The sequence below is a fragment of the Castanea sativa genome, chromosome 12 (genome assembly GCF_040712315.1).
Source record: "Castanea sativa cultivar Marrone di Chiusa Pesio chromosome 12, ASM4071231v1".
In the NCBI taxonomy this organism is placed as follows: Eukaryota; Viridiplantae; Streptophyta; class Magnoliopsida; order Fagales; family Fagaceae; genus Castanea; species Castanea sativa.
Window position 1 is genome coordinate 21200232 of NC_134024.1, and position 18540 is coordinate 21218771.

General features: G+C 36.0%; 1 protein-coding gene, 1 long non-coding RNA gene and 1 pseudogene across 2 annotated transcripts; all 3 read right to left on the reverse strand.

The window, feature by feature from the left end:
- LOC142620351 (bark storage protein A-like) overlaps positions 1-746 on the reverse strand; it is a 35142-nt pseudogene extending 34396 nt beyond the window's left edge.
- Positions 747-6311: 5565 nt separating this feature from the next.
- Positions 6312-6760, reverse strand: LOC142621184 (uncharacterized). Its single transcript, XR_012841722.1, has 3 exons — positions 6690-6760; positions 6509-6587; positions 6312-6321 (listed from the first exon to the last, which is right to left on the reverse strand). It is a non-coding gene; the product is annotated as an uncharacterized LOC142621184 (long non-coding RNA).
- Positions 6761-6871: 111 nt separating this feature from the next.
- LOC142620352 (inositol oxygenase 1-like) lies at positions 6872-16459 on the reverse strand. Its single transcript, XM_075793733.1, has 9 exons — positions 16307-16459; positions 11727-11854; positions 8198-8277; positions 7990-8068; positions 7811-7889; positions 7513-7717; positions 7251-7310; positions 7110-7162; positions 6872-7018 (listed from the first exon to the last, which is right to left on the reverse strand). The coding sequence occupies exons 1-9, from the start codon at positions 16457-16459 to the stop codon at positions 6872-6874; spliced, it is 984 nt and encodes a 327-aa protein (XP_075649848.1).
- Positions 16460-18540: the final 2081 nt, after the last annotated feature.

Genomic DNA, 18540 nt, shown 5'->3' on the forward strand with positions numbered 1-18540 from the left:
TTCTTCTCTTTAGACTTTTGAGCATTACTCTTCTTAGCCCTAGGTTTTTTGGTTTCTTTCTTAACGAGCTTAAGGGGTGCTCATAAGATAGATTTACTCTTGTCTATGTTCTCACTAGCTATCACAATATTAACATCATTGTTCTCAGATTCAACATTGTTAGCAGGAGGAATAAAAAAAGTATTACTAGAAGAAGCAATATGAGGAGAAGAGAAATCATACCCTAAACCAGTTCGTTCAGAAGCAGACTTCTGCATACTGAGCATCTCATCAAGCTTTGCACTTGAAGTCCTCTCCAACTGAACTCTGACTTGAAACAACTCCGCTTCAAGCTTCTTGGTCTTCTCAGCCAAGAAATTGTTTTCAAATCTCAGTGCTTCTATGGTCTAATTGGTTTCATGAAATTTTGTGGAGATTTCTTCTCGTTCAAGCTCCACATCACTGAGCTTCTTGGGGGCTAACCTATACAACTTCTCATACTTTTCAAAGACCTTGTATAATTTTGCATAGGCAGTATAGATGTCATCTTGTTCACCTATCTTCTCAAACTTTGACTCCACCAAGCCTTCTTCTTCATCCATTTCTTCTACAATCCCCTCAGCAGGATTGATAGTGGCAGTGAAGGAATTTAGGATTTCGTCATCCTCATTTTTAGAATCCTCCTTAGGTTCGATGTCGCTCAAACTAGCAGTAAGTGTCTTGCTCTTCCCGATGGACTTGAGATAAGTAGGGCACTCTTGCTTCATGTGACCAAATCCTTGACACCCAAAACACTTGAGTCCTAAGGGAACAATGTACTGACCGCCATCCCTAGCATCCTTCTTCCCTTTGTCTTGGCTCTTAGACTGAGAAGAACTAGGTTGCCTACGGTCCTTATTGAAGCCCTTCGCATTGGTATTCTTCATGAATTTCTTGAATCGCCTAGTGATGTAGAACTTCATTTTAGAATCTTCATTATCTAAAGATCATTTGTGTCACAGTTCTTGGCCTTCAGCACCATGCTTTTACCCTTACTTGATTTCCCAATTCTTGTCAAACTCAATTCATAGGTCTATAGATTGCCAACCAGCTCAGTCAAAGGAATCTTGTCAATGTTCTTTGATTCCTCAATAGTGGCGATCTTGGTGTGAAATCTTTCGGGTAGAGATTTGAGTACTTTTCTAGGTTCAGGAATGGTTTCCCCAAGATTAAAAGCTGAGTTCACTATATCCTTGAGTTTAGCATAGAACTCATCAAATGATTTATCCTCCTCCATCTTAATCTCTTCGAAACTAGTAGTGAGCCTCTGAAACTTCGAGTCCTTGACTGCCTTTGTTCCCTCATAGGTTGTTTGGAGAATGGTCCATGCTTCCTTTGCAGTTTCAGTGGATGATATCTTCTTGAACTCCACATTTGTGACCTCACTGAATAAGACATTCAATGCCATGCTGTTGAAGTTGTTAGGATGTGTGCCCTTAAATCCTATTGTATGATGGTATGTATGTTATTATGTATGACATTATGTATGACTTAATATTGTGTTTAATAAAGTTGTTTTATTATTATCTAAAAATAATGGTAACATGAATATTGAGACAAAATCATATATTCCATGAGATGCATTGTATGTGATTTATGTGATTTAGTCATAGAAGATGTATATCACAAGTTCCTTGTAAACTCAAAATATAGTTCGTAGTCGGTGATGAAATTAGACATTTCATCTACGAAAACTATAACATATCAACTAAGATGATTTGTCTTGATCATGAAAATATAGATTTATAGTTATTATGCTGATATGTTTTAAGAATTAAAACATATTGAACTAGACCGCTGTGAGATTTATTATTCTCCTAACGACTGTCAAATGAATAATAAACGCATGACTATATATTTACATGAACTCTTTGTCTTGAGAGGATAATGGACCTGATCATGAAGTGTAGGTTACTTTGATATATCAGGAGTGAGATTTAAAGTTACGGTCAAAACCTCAGTATGTTGGGCAACCACATTTAGTGTTGATAGAACATATATTCTCAAGATGGAATTCATAGTCTCTTAACGGAGATACAAAATATTCCCTTGAGATAAGTTTAATGGGGTTGTTATTCAGAGAGTTAGGCCTAACCACTTTGGCAAGAAGTTACAAAAGTATATATTTATGAAATTGGATTTCATAAATATATGATAAGTAACTTAAAGGATTAAACTGAGTACTCAAGGATAAGATGTAGTAATCTACAAAGTGGTAGTCTACATTCATGACTTTGTGTTACTACGAATATTTTATGAAGGAGTTACATGTACAATAAAGTTATAGGATATAATTTATAAATAAGGCCTAGAGTGCAGTTATATTTATATAGTAGTATTAAATATAATTAATAGTAACTTTGGACTTGTTAAAAGTTGACAGAAAAGCCCAAGGTCCATTGGAGTTAGTGTCTTATTGGTCTCTTTTGGTCCCACTCCAAGCTACACACTTAAACCCAATTGGAAAGGTCCAAAAGGCTAGTCCAGTTAGATTATCAGTTAGATACAAATAGAGAAATATATGGAATTTTCTGTAGAGAATTGTAAGAACACTATTGCGAAGTGGTATAAGATGTGCTAAACACTTTTTGACATTCTCCCTTTAAAACTAATTGAGAGACCACACATCTTGGGTGTTAGTGGAATTGGAGTGAAGATTGAAAATGTTCCCAAGTACTTTTGATCTTCGGTTTTAAAATTCACCGCTCCAAGGTATACTCTCTTGTTCTCAAATTCTGAAACTTATATAGTGCATGTTAACTTTTATGAATCAAGTAGATCCGTTATTCTTCCGCTGCGTATGTTTTGTATGTGATACAAACATGTTTTTTTCCATCAGAAGTTTGCCGCCTTAATCGTAGCATCATCCTAATTGGCCGACGCTTCCTTCGACTTGGTCCAGCCTATCTCCACAACTTGTCACACTTTCTCATCTAAAGACCGCAAGAAAACTCTCATGCGTACTTTCCAGTATACATAGTTAGTACCATCAAACAGAGGAGATATAATAAGTGATTGTCCTCAATCCATGACAAACAAGGGTCAATGGGTCACACAGTAAAAATCAAAACTAATCAAAGTGTGTCTGCTCTGATACCACTTGATAGGCCAAAAACATTGTATTAACCCCCTGTGATGAATTAATTGATTAATTAGCCAAGTTTATTAATTAATCAAATTAACATGCAATGTACGTGGCAGCACAAACAAATCACCAACTAAAATAACATGCAGCAGAAAATAAATTTGACAAGGTGATTTGTTTTCGAATGGGTAAAACCTTTAAGGCAAAAACTCCACCAGGTGATTTTAAGTTCACCATTCCCAAGAATTCATTATTATCATAACAAGCGGTTTCAAGTCAAGGAATTCCAGTACTTTATATCAACCTACAGTTGAACTCTTACCCCAATACCCAATTGGACTTGTTCTATAGTGACAATCTCTCCTTTTAATGCACGGCTCCTAGTACGTAACTAACCAATAGATGCACGGATCTTAGTACGCATCTTGATCACCAACTTGAGAATGATGTTGGCTGCAAAATTCTTTAGTTCATCACACAATGAAGATCACGAAATTGCTTGGTCACAAAACTCTACGATATACAAACACAGCAGCTTCGTCAAGAGAATGATGAACTAGGGAAAACTAGGTTTCCAGTCGCAATTTGCATGAACAACACTTTACTTCACACTTGTGCCATTGTGCTCACTATGACAGCCCTTTAAAATAATCCTTATATATGTTGAGAGTTGTGAGAAAAGAAAGCCCAAACACATACTCACAGATTGGAATGAAATTAAAACTGAAAATTTGATTTTCATAATTCTTGATAGATACCCTATCTATCAAGCAGCTGTCAAGCTTCGAGCTTAGATAGCTTTTTAAATCTCGATAGATACTAGCTTTAAAAACCAGCACTTCTACTTGATTCTTGAACAGACTTGCATGGCTTTAACACTTGGACTTGAAACCTTGTTCCTTGAAGTATTAAACACATCTTAGATCCACCCAATTACAAGTAAAGTGCGTTTTGTCAAAGGATTAATAAATACATGATGACATATATTCCTAACATAAATTACATATGTCCTAACAATAACCAATAAACCCACCACTAACATTACTTGCAAATTAACAGACCACATTGTTGGTCATGGATATTCTCTCCCTTGGAAAGTTGGAAGTGTGCAAGAACTATGTAGTGAAGAGTGAGGAGAGACAAAAGAATATGGGCAATGTATGTTTTATTAAGTGTAGGGTCATGTGCATATTGAAGTTTAGATGTCATTCGTATCTTCCAATCAATATTATAAAACAAGAATACAACTGGCCGAGAGTTATAATTCATGTGGAGAAACCCTATAATAATTGTCATAGCCTTGGTACTTAGCTCACAAAAGCACACGATTATCACAATTCTAATTCATGGTTAGAAACATGTACTTACAAACACTATTTACCGTAATTATCGCTAACGGTAGATGATGGAGAAAAAATAATAAGTTTATACATAGACTAACCCTTTAATAATTGTCATAGCCTTGTTACTTGGCTCACAAGAGCACTCGATTACCACAATTCTAATTCACGGTTGGAGACATGTACTTGCAGACACTCTGTACCGTAATTCTTGCTAACTGTAGATGATGGAGAAAAAATGATAAGTTTATATGAAAGTAATAGATGGTCAACAACAGTCTAACTATTACATAGGACAGTTAATAAGAGTTTATATGAACCATGTACTTGCAGACACTCTTTACCGTAATTCTCACTAATGGTATATGATGGCTTGACCAATAAGCTCATATTTAACAACCAAAAAGACTACTGGGAAAGCCTTAGGCAAGAATATTTAATGAAATCAAATGAAGCATGATATCAGAACTAGTCTTAGCCCAATCACTAGCCATATTCTAAGTCTACATAAGATCCCAACCAGCTCCTGCCTAGTTTAGCTGTTGCCAACACAAGATATATGTCCCCAATTACACATACTCTGGAGTATGGACAACACACAAGAAGAAGATGGCCCAACCACTTGCCTTAGGAATAGAGCTTACTAACAGTTGGGTTTAAGGCCTAATCTATTAATGTTTTTAATTTATTCGATTTACTTTATGAAATGACAAAATTTAGTAACAAAATTGGTTGTAGCCTAAGGCTATAACCTTACTCAATTAAATATTAACCGTTGCCTTGGGAATAGAGCCAACTAACCGTTGAATTGTATGCTCTTTACGCTCTAAATACACATGTCAAATTTTGTATCAATCAAATATTATTTACTATATAATCTCTAAGCTTAAATTTTATGCAAAATTTAAACTACAAAAACTTGCAATTTAAACAATTTATTAATGACATAGCTATTGATCTTTAATTTTCTAGAAATTTTGCAAGCATGGAAGATATAAGAAGAAGATATAATATAATGATGGGTTTGTCAAAATTCACCTCTAATAAAAAGATATTGAGTAAAATTGTAGCCTTAGGCTTCAACTAATTTTGTAACTAAACTTTATCAATTTTTAAATCTTATTTTATTTTCCGACTTGTTTTAGGGATTTAATTCATCTTCTTACTTCATTAGTAGAATTTTCATTGGTTAGAATTGTTTCCTTTTCTTGTTAGGATAATAAGTTTGGAACTCTATTTAAAGAGCCTGGAATACTAAATTAATTCAGTATTGTATATATACAGTTTGCTTCAGTAGTGAAATTGATTATTGTAGTTTTTCCTTCAATAGCTTGGTGTTGATTCCAGATAACCCTAGGTGTTGATTTCTAAGGGGTTTATTTTTTATTTTTGTTCTTGTTGAAGCCGCAACATTAGCATTATTTGATTAGGCCCCAAGGCCTTAAAGACATCCCACACATGGCCTCCTGGCCATCAATATATAAGAACCAAGCCAAATAATAATGAACACGCCACATCTCTATGATGTGTTTTATTTATTAATATTAATTAATATTTTACAAACTTTAGTACTGTTACAGAAATTTATAGTGCATATATAAATAAAATTAACTTTGCCAATTGAAAGCGAGCACAACTAAAAGTATGGCAGGCAGCCTAAAGCCGGATCCTCAAGGATTACCATCTGATCTTTTCTGGGAAGTACTACAAAAAGAAAGAAAAAAAATATCCAATTTTAGTAAAGAAAAAAAAGTGTTTAAAATTACCAAAGCACAGAATTTTGCACTGGTACACACCTTTTTTATGAGGGATTCATAGTATGGTTTAACTTTTTCAACATCAATGTGAACTTTGCTCTTGCTGTAGAGATCATATTTGCTGTTATTTTGTACAATACAATGGAATCAGTTTAGTTGTCACAATCAACTGAACAAAAATTGAATAATTGGTCGGGAAAAACACTGATGCTCACAATCAGCTCAATGAGAAATGAATAATTGTTGGGGAAGAACACTGGTAAGAAAGAAAAAAAATGTACAAATTAAACAGCAAAATGGAAGCTTACCAGAATAATTTAGACCACTTCAGATTCTCTCTGTCCTCGTCATTCATTAGGTATTGATATCCTCCTTCCAGATGCATTGCTGCAAGATAAACGGATAAAACTCATTTTATTGTATAAAAACGATTCAAGAATATTAACTATTTTTCAAATTTACAGGAAAATATAAAAGAATAATACTTACGGTGTAATGAGTGATATCGGATAATAAATAATGCAGCTGGAGGTAGAGTAGTTTCACTTGCCTTAAGCACCTAAGGATTTGGAAACAACATTATTATTATTATTATTATGATTGTTATTTTGGAATAACATATTGTGGAAATTTGAATATGAAAATCTTATTAAAGATTTTTCATAAAAAATTCATTGAAGGTTCAAAGGATATACCATATACATGTAATCGTCATGCCCCCATGTCAACAGCACATTTTCAAGTCCACATCCTTCAGAGTAGACTCCAAGTTTAGTGTTATAGGCAGGATTGTTGTAATCTGGATTTTCCTCGAGATACTGCAATGCAAAAGATTGGAAGAAATTTCTTTCAGTTGACTGACTACATATAATCATGTCAAACATAATTAACTAATATTTTTGAGAAGACCTTGCGATAAACAATCGATTTGTCATAAGCACAACCAACAATAAACGTATCTCCTGCAACATCAGAATTCATCATCGGATTGAAATGACTCGAAACAAGAGAAATATATTGACATTTATTTGGTCAAAGAACATTTGTTACCTACAACAGCCCACTGGGGAAGCGATCCAAATTGAGGAAAGTAAAGAACCTTTCCAACATCTGAAATCCATGCAAGAATCAATTATCAAGTTGTTTTATTTAAACATGAATATATAGGGCCTAGTGTGGGTAGTTATTATCTGATATTATGAATAAGAGCATAGAGCCACTAAGTTAAACATATACAATTACACATTCAAGGAACTTATATTTTGCATCTTAGCCTTAGAACGGAAACTAGGAGTGTGCATGGGGTATTTACCATGAATGAGGGCAGTCAAGTGCAGCCAATCTTCATTAGGATAATCTTTTCTTATAGCTTCAGCCGTCTGCAGCATATGCTGAATCTGAGGTTCATCCAGGTCAGGGTCACTTTCATCCACAAAATCGTCAAGGAGTTCAATGGCTTCCCATATGGACATCTCTGCTTTGTTCAATTTTGCATACTCTTCCCTTGTCCTCTTTACCTGCATTTGCATTGAAAGTTCCATATATCAAATTGAATCTATGAAGTCCTAAAGTTTAATATTTAAACATTAACTTATTGAAAGTGTACTTACAAAATCATATGTTTGGTTAATATGATGCAACCGATAGCAATTCTCCACAATGCTTAGCCTTACACTTCCTTCATAATCCCTACCACACATTTTGACACAATTCATTGAATGAGAAACTAAACCATTTATGAAAAACACCTGACCTTATAAACAAAGATTGTGGAAGAAAATGTCAAAACCTGAATGATTGGCCAAAGGCATTGGATTCTGGCACAGTAAATTCATCTGATGCTTCTTTTGGTATTGCATTCTCTGACACTTACATTTGCAAACAAAAGAACACAAAAGTTAGACTCCAATTGAACTAAGCTTATAGACTTATAATAAAATAAAAATTATCAACATTCATGGACAAAAGGAAGAAGGAAACAATAATCAAAGCAGTACCAACTGCCTGGTTCTCAACGGCAATCATCTTGTTCCCACTTAAAAACTCAAAAGAAGGCAAACAAATCAAAGACAAATACCTTTGAAAGGCCCCAGTCAAATTTATAGGTAAATAATAAGTCCTCAACTGAAAATAGACCAGTCTTGGACTCCTCAACTGTAAATTTTCATTATGCTAGAGCTAATTTATCCAAACAAACTTTACCTTAAAATAACTTGTTTCTGTAAGAGAATTGAATGGTCAATCATTATCTTCATTAGCCATGTAACCAAATTCCTAATGCTTTGGTTGTTTTGTTGCCAAAAACATGCATCGTTGTCATTTACAAAGAAAAGGGGAAAAATAAATGTGATAACGCATTGAGTCAGCTTTGTGGATAATCACATCCTATTTTTCGTAATGCAAAAAACTAGCCTAAGATGTGGATGACAGGACAATCCAGGCATGGCCAACTCCATGTTTTGCGTTCTGTTATGAGGATAAGGCTTAAAATAAATAAAATCAACAACTGAGCTAAAGATATTTGTGTATGAATAGCCAAGAACCATCAAAAAATTTTTTTTTTCTTTTCTCCATTGATAGGATTGGAACATAACAACTATGCTCACCAAGAGTAGATGATTGTATTTTGCCACATAAACATGACTATGTTTGAGTTTCTATCTTGTATTGTATTTACCAGAAATAGCCAAGATATGTATGAGATGTATAATTAGGATATACTAGTAAGTTACTCGTGCGATGAACGGATAATGTTATAATATTTTATGTAAGATGGTTTTAGAAAATGTTATATAATTATTATAGCATAATTGTTATAGAACTTTATTAGTAATGAGTTCATCATTAATAACAACAATTATAAATTGCACACACATATCCGTTATAATGATTCAATTGAAGTAATGAAAGAGAAAAAAAAAATTGAAGGAATATGATAGAATAAATATGCTTTTCAAACATTCTCCTTACTTTGTAAAATCATCGATCATAAATGTTACGATGGGTTTAAATGATCTCACAATAGCACTCTTTGCAATATAGACCCTCGGATCAGTGAGGAGCTACAGATCGGGTGCCCTGGTCCCATTGATGATTCAGTGCGGACGAAACAACCAAATCATCGATCAATCGACATTTGAAATGGCAAGGTGAAATATCTAGTTCTAACAACCGCTTTAATTTTTACGTTCTCTTTGAATTTTCGCAAGTTTTTTCAAAGTTGTATATCTAGTTCTTTCAAAGTTCTAACAACCGTTATTATTTTTAATGATTTTGCAAGACCTAGGCCCACTTGAGTGCCATGGTTGCTCTAAGGAGATGGCAAAGATATTGATGCAAGACAATCGGGTGATAGAAAATATCAAGTTGGTGGGGCTAGAAGGATTGTTTAGGCTCCTGTCTAGAGAGATAGATCATGGCCTAATATTGGCACTAGTTAAGTGATGGTGACTGGAGACTCATACATTCCATCTTCCACATGGTGAGATGTCAACCACCCCACAAGATGTGGAGGTCATTTTGAGACTTCATATAGATGGTGAGGTCTTGGTTGTGCCGACTGGTAGGGAGGATTGGAGCACTCTATGTGAGGAGTTGCTTGGTTTTGCAGTTCCGGCAAATGACAAAAAAAACTTTGCTAGGGCAAGGAATTCTCATTAGTCGCCTTGTTGAGCGCATTGCAGAGCCACTGCCTTATTATGTAATGAAGATTCAGATACATCTGTATGCCTAGTGCTATATTTTAGCGCTACTCAAGGATAAGATTTTCATGGACAAGTCGGGAGAGAGGGTGCATATGATATTCTTGGAGTTCCCGTGGAACCTTAGTGGTTGCCTAGCATGGTTGTATAGAGAGTTGTGCTGGGCAAGCCATAAAGGTCATTTGCAGATTGGTGGGGCATTGCAATTGGTCCATGATAGGACAAAAATGTATTGACCTCTTGTGATAGATTAATTGATTAATTAGCCAAGTTTAATTAATTAACCAATTTAATATGCAAATGCGTGGTAGCACAAAAAAATCACCAATAAACTAAAGTGCAGCGAAAAATAAATTGATACGATAATTTGTTTATGAATGGAGAAAACCTCCAAGGCAAAAATCCCACTGGGTGATTTTAAGGTCACCACTCCCGAGAATCCACTATTATCAAAACAAGCAGTTACAAGTAAAGGAATCCTAATACCTTATACCAACCTACAATTGAACCCTTACCCCAATACCCAATTGGACTTGTTCTGTAGTGACAATCTCTCCTTTTGATGCACGGCTCCCAGTACGTGAGTAACTAGTTGCGCAGATCCCAGTACGGGACTTCAATCACCAACTTGAGAAAGATGTTGGCTGCAAAGTTCTTTAGTTCATCTACACGATGAAAATCAAGAAGATGCTTGGTTACAAAACCCTACAGTGCACAAACACAGCAGTTTCTTCACAATAGAGATGAACTAGGGAAAACTTTTTCTCCAGTCACAAATTGCTTGAACAAACTTTGCTCAATGCTTGTGTAACTTGTGCTCTCAGCTGTGCAATCGATACAACCCTTAAAATAATTCTTATATATGTCTAGGGTTATGAGAAAAGAAGGCCTAAATACATATCCACGGATTGAAATCAAAACAAATATGAAATTCTATTTTTCTTAAACCTTGACAAATAGCAGGTGTCGAGAAGTTGTCGAGCAGCTATCAAGCCACGGGGCTGGAACAGCTTCTTAAGCTCGATAGATGCTAGCTGTCAATCTTTAATGACAGACACTTCTTCAGCTTGTTTCTTAGACAAACTTGCATGGCTTTAACACTTGATCTTAAAGCCTTGTTTCTTGAAGTATTAAAAATATCATAGATCTACCCAAATACAAGCAAAGTACGTTTTGTCAAAGGATTAGCCAATTACATAAAAGAATAACATATGTTCTTAACAAGTGAACCCCATATGGCCTAACAATCTCCCTCTTTGGCAATCCGTGACAAAACCACAACAAACAAATGAACATATGAGAGAAGTCATAAAACACTCAACTCATGCTCACTTGTTGAATACAATAAAATCTATCCTAATATAAACTCTTGAAAAACTTTGCAAGAAGAGAGTTCATGACAAGTAGACTTTGACAACTTGTATTTCTGAAACACTTTAAACAAAACACATCAATGCATCTTTGTGTGAAGCAAAAATAATAGATTGCATACAAAAGAAAAAAACATGTGCATAAAGAAAGAAAAGAAACAACACATGTAGAGATAGGTGAATAAACATACATCATCACATATATGTCTAAGATAAGCACAATGTATGTAAACATGGTCACAAGACGTAGGTACAAGAACAATATATCTCTAAAAGAAAGAGAAGAAAAAGATTTAAGTAATCCTCACTACATCCCTCAAAAACAAAACAACACTCCCCCTAACAAAAAATAATCTCCTATATCCTACCTCTCCCCCTAAGAATGGCTATTCTCATATCCAAAACTACTCCCCCTTTTTGTCACGAGTGACAAAGGGTAAGAGTGTCAAGCAAACATCTCATCAGAACAGGAAGAACTAGCATCTCCATCCTCATCATTATCATCGTCGCCGAAACCATCATCGTTGGATGCCTTGGGATGAGGAGAGGGAGACTCCACAAAACAACCAAGGCAAGCTGCCATCTAGCAATACGGCCAACACGGGTGTTCACCTGATACAACTCAGTAGAAAGTGTATCAAGGCGAGCATCTATGCGTTGAAGCTGTGACATGATCGCATCCAAAGTCACACCTCCCACTAAAGTAGAGGGAGTGGAGGTAGAAGGAGCTGAAGGAGTGGGAGGAGCTGTTCAACCGGACCGCCTCAATCGAAACTGTGCCACTCTCCATTAAATGATAGCTTAGTCAATGGCACACATAACGGAGAAGTGGTCAGATGAGGGAAAAGGAACAGAAAAATGGCATAAAAGCCACATGATAGCTGAAGGAAAGATGAGCTTATCACAAGTTGCCGTATCTCTATACACATCTATGATAGAAATAATGAAATGTGAAGGAAAATTTATAGAAAGATTCTCAAGAAGGGATAACAAAAAACGAGCATGAGACTCTGTGATAGAGTTGTAGTGAGAGAGAGGATACAAAACAAAAGTCATCACCATGTTCAAGAATTTAGGACCTTTAGCAAAAGGCCGACATGATGTAAACTAATGATCATCCCAATCAACTGGGCGCCTACAGAAAATAGAGATCATCTCATCTTTGGACACAGTCCGTAGACGCTCACAACAAGGATAGTTAGGATGCGCAACCCTCAGAACACGGAGCACATCGGATACCAACTCTAGTGTGACCACTATGCACGTACCTCAAACGCAAGTATGAAAGAGAGGTACTGAAGTATCAATTCCATGCATGTTGGAGTAGAACTCCTAGATTAGCACGGAAGGACATGTGACCGGGACGTCACACAGTGACTCCTATTCCCGATTGTGAATGACATTGGGAAGGTTAGCGTCGGCGAAATCCGACAAAATAACTCGGCATTCCGAATGAACACCTCGTTTAGAGAAGTTCTTCAAGAACTCCTTTTGGGCTTTCTCATCACGGAACCGAACAAAAGAGGGAGTAGGATTAGAAGATGAAGAGGCCTTAGAACGAAAAGGGTTTTGGGACGAAGTAGACTTACGTTTCAGTGTCATTGACGCACTAACGTAAACTAGAGAGAAAGGGGGAAGAAAGAAACACTCAGAAAAGTCCAACACATTTCAAATAAAACAAGTATATTGAAAGGAGAGAACGTATGCATGAGAAATGTATGAACATGTGACATGCAATATAAAAGGCATCAGGGGTTCAGCCCACTCCAAACCTACCAGCACACAATCGAGTTGCACATATCTAAATGCATGACAATACAGTTATAATGCTCATGGAATGCAATGCATGGAGTTTTTAAGATCAAATCTATAAAACCCATCCCAAAAAAAATCACAAAAAACTCAACAAACTGTTAGGATTAGTGCCCTTAAATCCTATTGTATGATGCTATGTATGATATTATGTATGACATTATGTATGACATGATGTATGACTTAATATTGTGATTGATAAAGTTATTTTATTATTATCTAAAATAATGGTAACATGAATATGGGACATTATCATATAGTCCATGAGATGCATTGTATGTGATTTATGTAAAAAGTCACAGAAGATGTAAATCACAAGTTCTTTGTAAACTCAGAATTTATAGTTCGTAGTCAGTGATGAAATTGGGCATTTCATCTGCGAAGACTATAATGTGTCAACTAAGATGATTTGTCTTGATCATGGAAGTGGAAACTTCTAGTTGATATGTTGATATGTTTTAAGAGTTAAAATATATTGAACAGGACCGCTGTGAGATTTATTATTTTCCTAACGACTGTCAAATGAATAATAAATCTCACGACTTCTATTTGCATGAACTCTTAATCCTGAGAGAATAATGGACCTGATCATGAAGTGTAGGTTGCTTTGATATATCAGGAGTGAGATCTAAAATTACGGTCAAAACCTCAGTATGTTGGGCAGCCACATTTAGTGTTGATGGAACATATATTCTCAAGATGCAATTCATAGTCTCTTGATGGAGATATAAAATATTCCCTTGAGATAAGTTTAATGGGTTCAGTATTCAAAGAGTTAGGCCTAACCACTTTAGTAAGAAATTGCTAAAGTATATATTTATGAAATTGGATTTCATAAATATATAATGAATAACTTTAAAGAATTAAACCGGGTACTCAATATAAGATGTAGTAATTTACAAAGTGGCAATCTACATTTATGACTTTGTGTTACTATGAATATTTTATGAAGGGGTTACGTGTATAATAAAGTCTTGGGATATAATTTATTAATAAGCCCTAGAGTGCAATTATATTTATATAGTGGTATTAAATATAATTAATGGTAACTTTGGACTTGTCAAGAGTTGACGGAAAAGCCCAAGGCCCATTGGAGCTAGTGTCTTATTGGTCCCTTTTGGTCCAACTTCAAGCCACACACTAAAGCCCAATTGGAAAGGCCCAATAGGCCAGCCCAATTAGATAATCAGTTAGTTATAAAGGGAGAAACATACATAATTTTTATTAGATGAGATTAGAAAAGAAAAAGAAACGGTGTGTAAGAGAGTGTGAGACACACTTTCATTCTCCCTTTGAAGAACTGATTGAGAGACCACACATCTTGGGCGTAAAATGGAATTGGAGTGAAGATTAAAAGTGTTCCCAAGTGCTTCTAATCTTTGTTTTGAATTTCTCCACACCAAGGTACGCTATCTTGTTCTTAAATTCTGAAATTTACATTGTGCACGTTATCAATCATGAATGAAATAGACCCTAGTTCGTTGCTTCCGCTGTGGGTTTTGCATGAGATGCAAAACCAGAATTTTTCCTTCACAAACATCCCCAAAATGTTTCAAAAAAAAAACCAATACTTAGGTTTCAAAACATGAAATGCATGTAAATGAAAGATTAGAAACTCACCAAGTGAAGAAAAACTTGAGAAAGCTTGAAAGATGCTTGGGAAAGAGGTTTGGGGTGAGAGAGAGTGATTTGGGAGGTGAACAGACGCGGACAGATCAAGAAAGATCGAAAGAATGAAGTCCGGATCGCGTTTGAACATATATATAGAACCTTAGTAAATCTCGACAGATTGAGGTATCAAGAGGTATCGAGACAAGTGTCGAGATAAAAAGGCTTAGACAGATGCAGCTATCGAGAGGTGTCTAGAGATGTCCACAACAGAAACTTGATGGATCGAGGAGGTATCGAGGAGCTATCAAGGGGATAGGAGATTTCTCGATCAATCCACCTAGCTATCGAGAGGTGTCAAGATTGCGATAAGATGTAACAGAAGAGCTCAACGGATAAGCCAGGTGTCGAGAGGTGTCGAGGAGCTGTCGAGATTGCTTAAAAATGGTTTTCCAAGAAGGGAAAAACACAAAAATGAATGCAATCACACATGCAACTCAACCAATGATCCAAACAACATTTTGAACTCTCAACATCATCTCTCAACAATAAAAATGATAAGCATTTAGATCCCAAAAAACACACACACACTAAACACATCTAACCAATTTTATATTTCAAAAATAAGTTAAGACAGTTTAGCGAGCATACATCAACACATGTAAACCTTGTGATGGACAAATCACTTTGTACCTACACATGTATCAAGAGTAGCAAAGAATATTGCATGTTGGTGTGAAAAACATTGCAAAATTGCATAAGTGTCTCAATGTTATGACGATTTGAGATATGAGAAAATCACTTTAAGTCACACACAATCATAACTATTCGATGAGAACTATCACCTTTGAAGTACATCCTATAACTCCCACATCTCCTAGAAAACACGCTTCCAATCATGTTTTAAAGCATTTTGTTCTTTTTGCTTTTATTTTCTTTGCATATATTTTTTTATTAAGAAAACCATGCATGGGTATATAAAAGAGAGAAAAGAAATACCCAATTATGTTAAGCTTTTTGACATTGCACTTTTGCTATGCCGAAGCATACAGATGTCATTGACATTGCACTTTTGCTATGCCGAAGCATACAGATGTCATGTCAAGATTGGCGGGTAACAGTGGTGAGATAGTTATTTATGCCTTTCTCTTAGGATTTTCTAGTCCTTCCCCTCAAAAAGGGTGATACTAGTGTTAAGTACAAGAGATCACTTAACCTTATTCATCACAAACAAAGAGCCACAAAGCTCACTTGCTTAGTTGTGCATAGAGATGCTTATCTAAGCTACAAAAGATACAAAGTTTAGAAAACTTTGTTCCAATGACCATTTGAAGGTTCACAAAAACCAATGTACACATACACACACTGTTTTCCTATTTTTCTGAATTTTTCAATTTTTTATTTTTATTTTAAAAAAAAACTAAAACTCAAAAATTAACAACCAAAAGCATGTAAAACAAAACAAATCAATGCATAAAACTAGACTAACTCAAAACATTAAAGCAAAACACACAAGTAATGCAAAATCAAAAACAGATGGAGAGAGAGAGAGAGAGAGAGAGAGAGAGAGAGAGAAAAAGTGATTAAATCACTTGGAACCCTTTTCCTTTCACACCTTGGAAGAACCTTTCCTTTTTGGAAACCCTTGAATCGATGGTGAGGGGGAAGAATTGAGGCCGTTTAAATTTGAAAGGAACATGAGGGCTTTGAGAAGATCTCCGAGAGGAGCAAAGGAGGATGGAAACTGATTCTGGTTTCCCGACGCCATCATGCTGTTGCTATTTTAAGTGACTAACCACTTATAGCAATTTGGTCGAGTATAACCAGTAGCTCCACAGTGATGACAGAGATGGTGCTTCTTTTGTTTAGGCCTTTTAGAGTTAGTCTTCTTAGCCCTAGGGTTTTTAACTTCCTTCTTATCCTGCTTAGGGGGTGCTCCTAAGATATATTTACCCTTGTCTATGTTCTCACTAGCTAAATTAGTTTTAACATTAGTGTTCTCAATTTCAACATTATTGAGAGGAGGAACAAAAATAGTAGTACTAGAAGAAGTAATATTAGAGGAAGAGAAATCAAACCCTAAACCTGTTCGATCTGAAGCATATTTCTGAAAACTGAGCATCTCAACGAGCTTAGCACTTGAAGTCCTTTTCAATTGAGCTCTGACTTGGAATAGTTCTGCCTCAAGCTTCTTAGTCTTCTCAGCCAAGAAGTTATTCTCAAACCTCAGTGCTCCAATAGTTTGGTTAGCTTCATCAAACTTTGTGGAAAGCTCTTCACGTTCAAGTTCCACATCACTAAGCTTTTTGGTGGTCAACCTATACAGCTTCTTGTGTTTTTTTGAGACCTTGTATAACTTAGCATAGGCTGTGTGAATGTCATCTTGATCATCCATCTTCTCAAACTTGGATTCCACCAATTCCTTTTCTTCATCCACATCTTCAACAATCCCCTCAGTAGAATTAACTGTGGCAGTGAAGGAATTCAAGATTCCGTCATCCTCATTGATGGAATCATCTTCAAGCTCGGTGTCACTTAGCGTAACAACAAGTGCCTTGTTTTTCCCAATTGTTTTGAGATATGTTGGGCACTCTTGTTTCATGTGTCCGAAGCCTTGGCACCCAAAGCACTTAGGTCCTGTAGGAACAGTGTACTAACCGCCATCCCTAGCATCCTTCTTCCCTTTGTCTTGGCCCTTGAACTGAGAAGAACTAGATTACCTAAGGTCCTTGTTGAAGCCTTTCCCATTGGCATTTTTCATAAACTTCTTGAATTGCCTGGTGATGTTGGACTTCATCTTAGAATCTTCATCGTCTGAAGACTCTTCCGTCTCACTGCTCTTGGCCTTCAGTGCCATACTCTTGCTCTTACTAGACTTTTTGATTCTAGACAAACCCAACTCATAGGTCTGTAGATTTCCAACCAGCTCTGTCAAAGGAATTTTATCAATATCATTTGATTCCTCAATCGCAGTGATCTTGGCATGGAATCTTTCAGGCAGAGATCTGAGCACATTTCTCACAATCTTGGGTTTTGGAATAGTTTCTCTAAGATTAAAGGCAAAGTTCACTATGTCTTTGAGTTTGGCATAGAACTCATCAAACGACTCATCCTCCTCTATCTTTATCTCTTCGAAGCTTGTAGTGAGCCTTTATAGCTTCGAATCCTTGACAACCTTTGTTCCTTCATAGGTTGTCTGAAGGATGGCCCATACTTCCTTTGCAGTTTCAGTGGAGGATATCTTCTTGAACTCCTCGTTCGTGACTGCACAGAAAAACACATTCAATGCCCTGCTGTTGAAGTTTGCCGCCTTGATCTTAGCCTCATCCCAATCGGCTGGCGCTTCCTTTGGCTTGGTCCAGCCAATCTCTACAACTTGCCACACCTTTTCCTCTAGAGACTGCAAAAAAGCGTTCATGCGTACTTTCTAGTATGCATAGTTAGTTCCATCAAATAAAGGAGGTATAATAAGAGATTGTCCTCTATCCATGACAAACAGGGATCAATGGATCACACACAAGGATTAAACCCTAATCAGAGTGTACTAAATCTGATACCACTTGATAGGCCAAAAACGTATTGACCCCTTGTGATGGATTAATTGATTAATTAGCCAAGTATAATTAATTAACAAATTTAATATGCAAACGTGTGGTAGCATAAACAAATCACCAATAAACTAAAGTGCAGCAAAAAAGAAATTGACACGGTGATTTGTTTACAAATAGGGAAAACCTCCAAGGCAAAAACCCCATTGAGTGATTTTAAGGTCACCACTCTCGAGAATCCACTATTATAAAAAAAAAAAAAAAAAAAAAAAAAAAGCGGTTACAAGTAAATGAATCCCAT

Excerpts from the sequence above, each read along its gene's own strand:
- LOC142620352 (XM_075793733.1), bottom strand. The coding sequence starts at position 16,459 with ATGGCGTCGGGAAACCAGAATCAGTTTCCATCCTCCTTTGCTCCTCTC. Across the intron at positions 8,069-8,197 it reads CGTTGAGAACCAGGCAGTTG|TGTCAGAGAATGCAATACCA; the intron begins GTACTGCTTTGA and ends TGCAAATGTAAG. Across the intron at positions 7,019-7,109 it reads AATCGATTGTTTATCGCAAG|TATCTCGAGGAAAATCCAGA; the intron begins GTCTTCTCAAAA and ends TTTGCATTGCAG.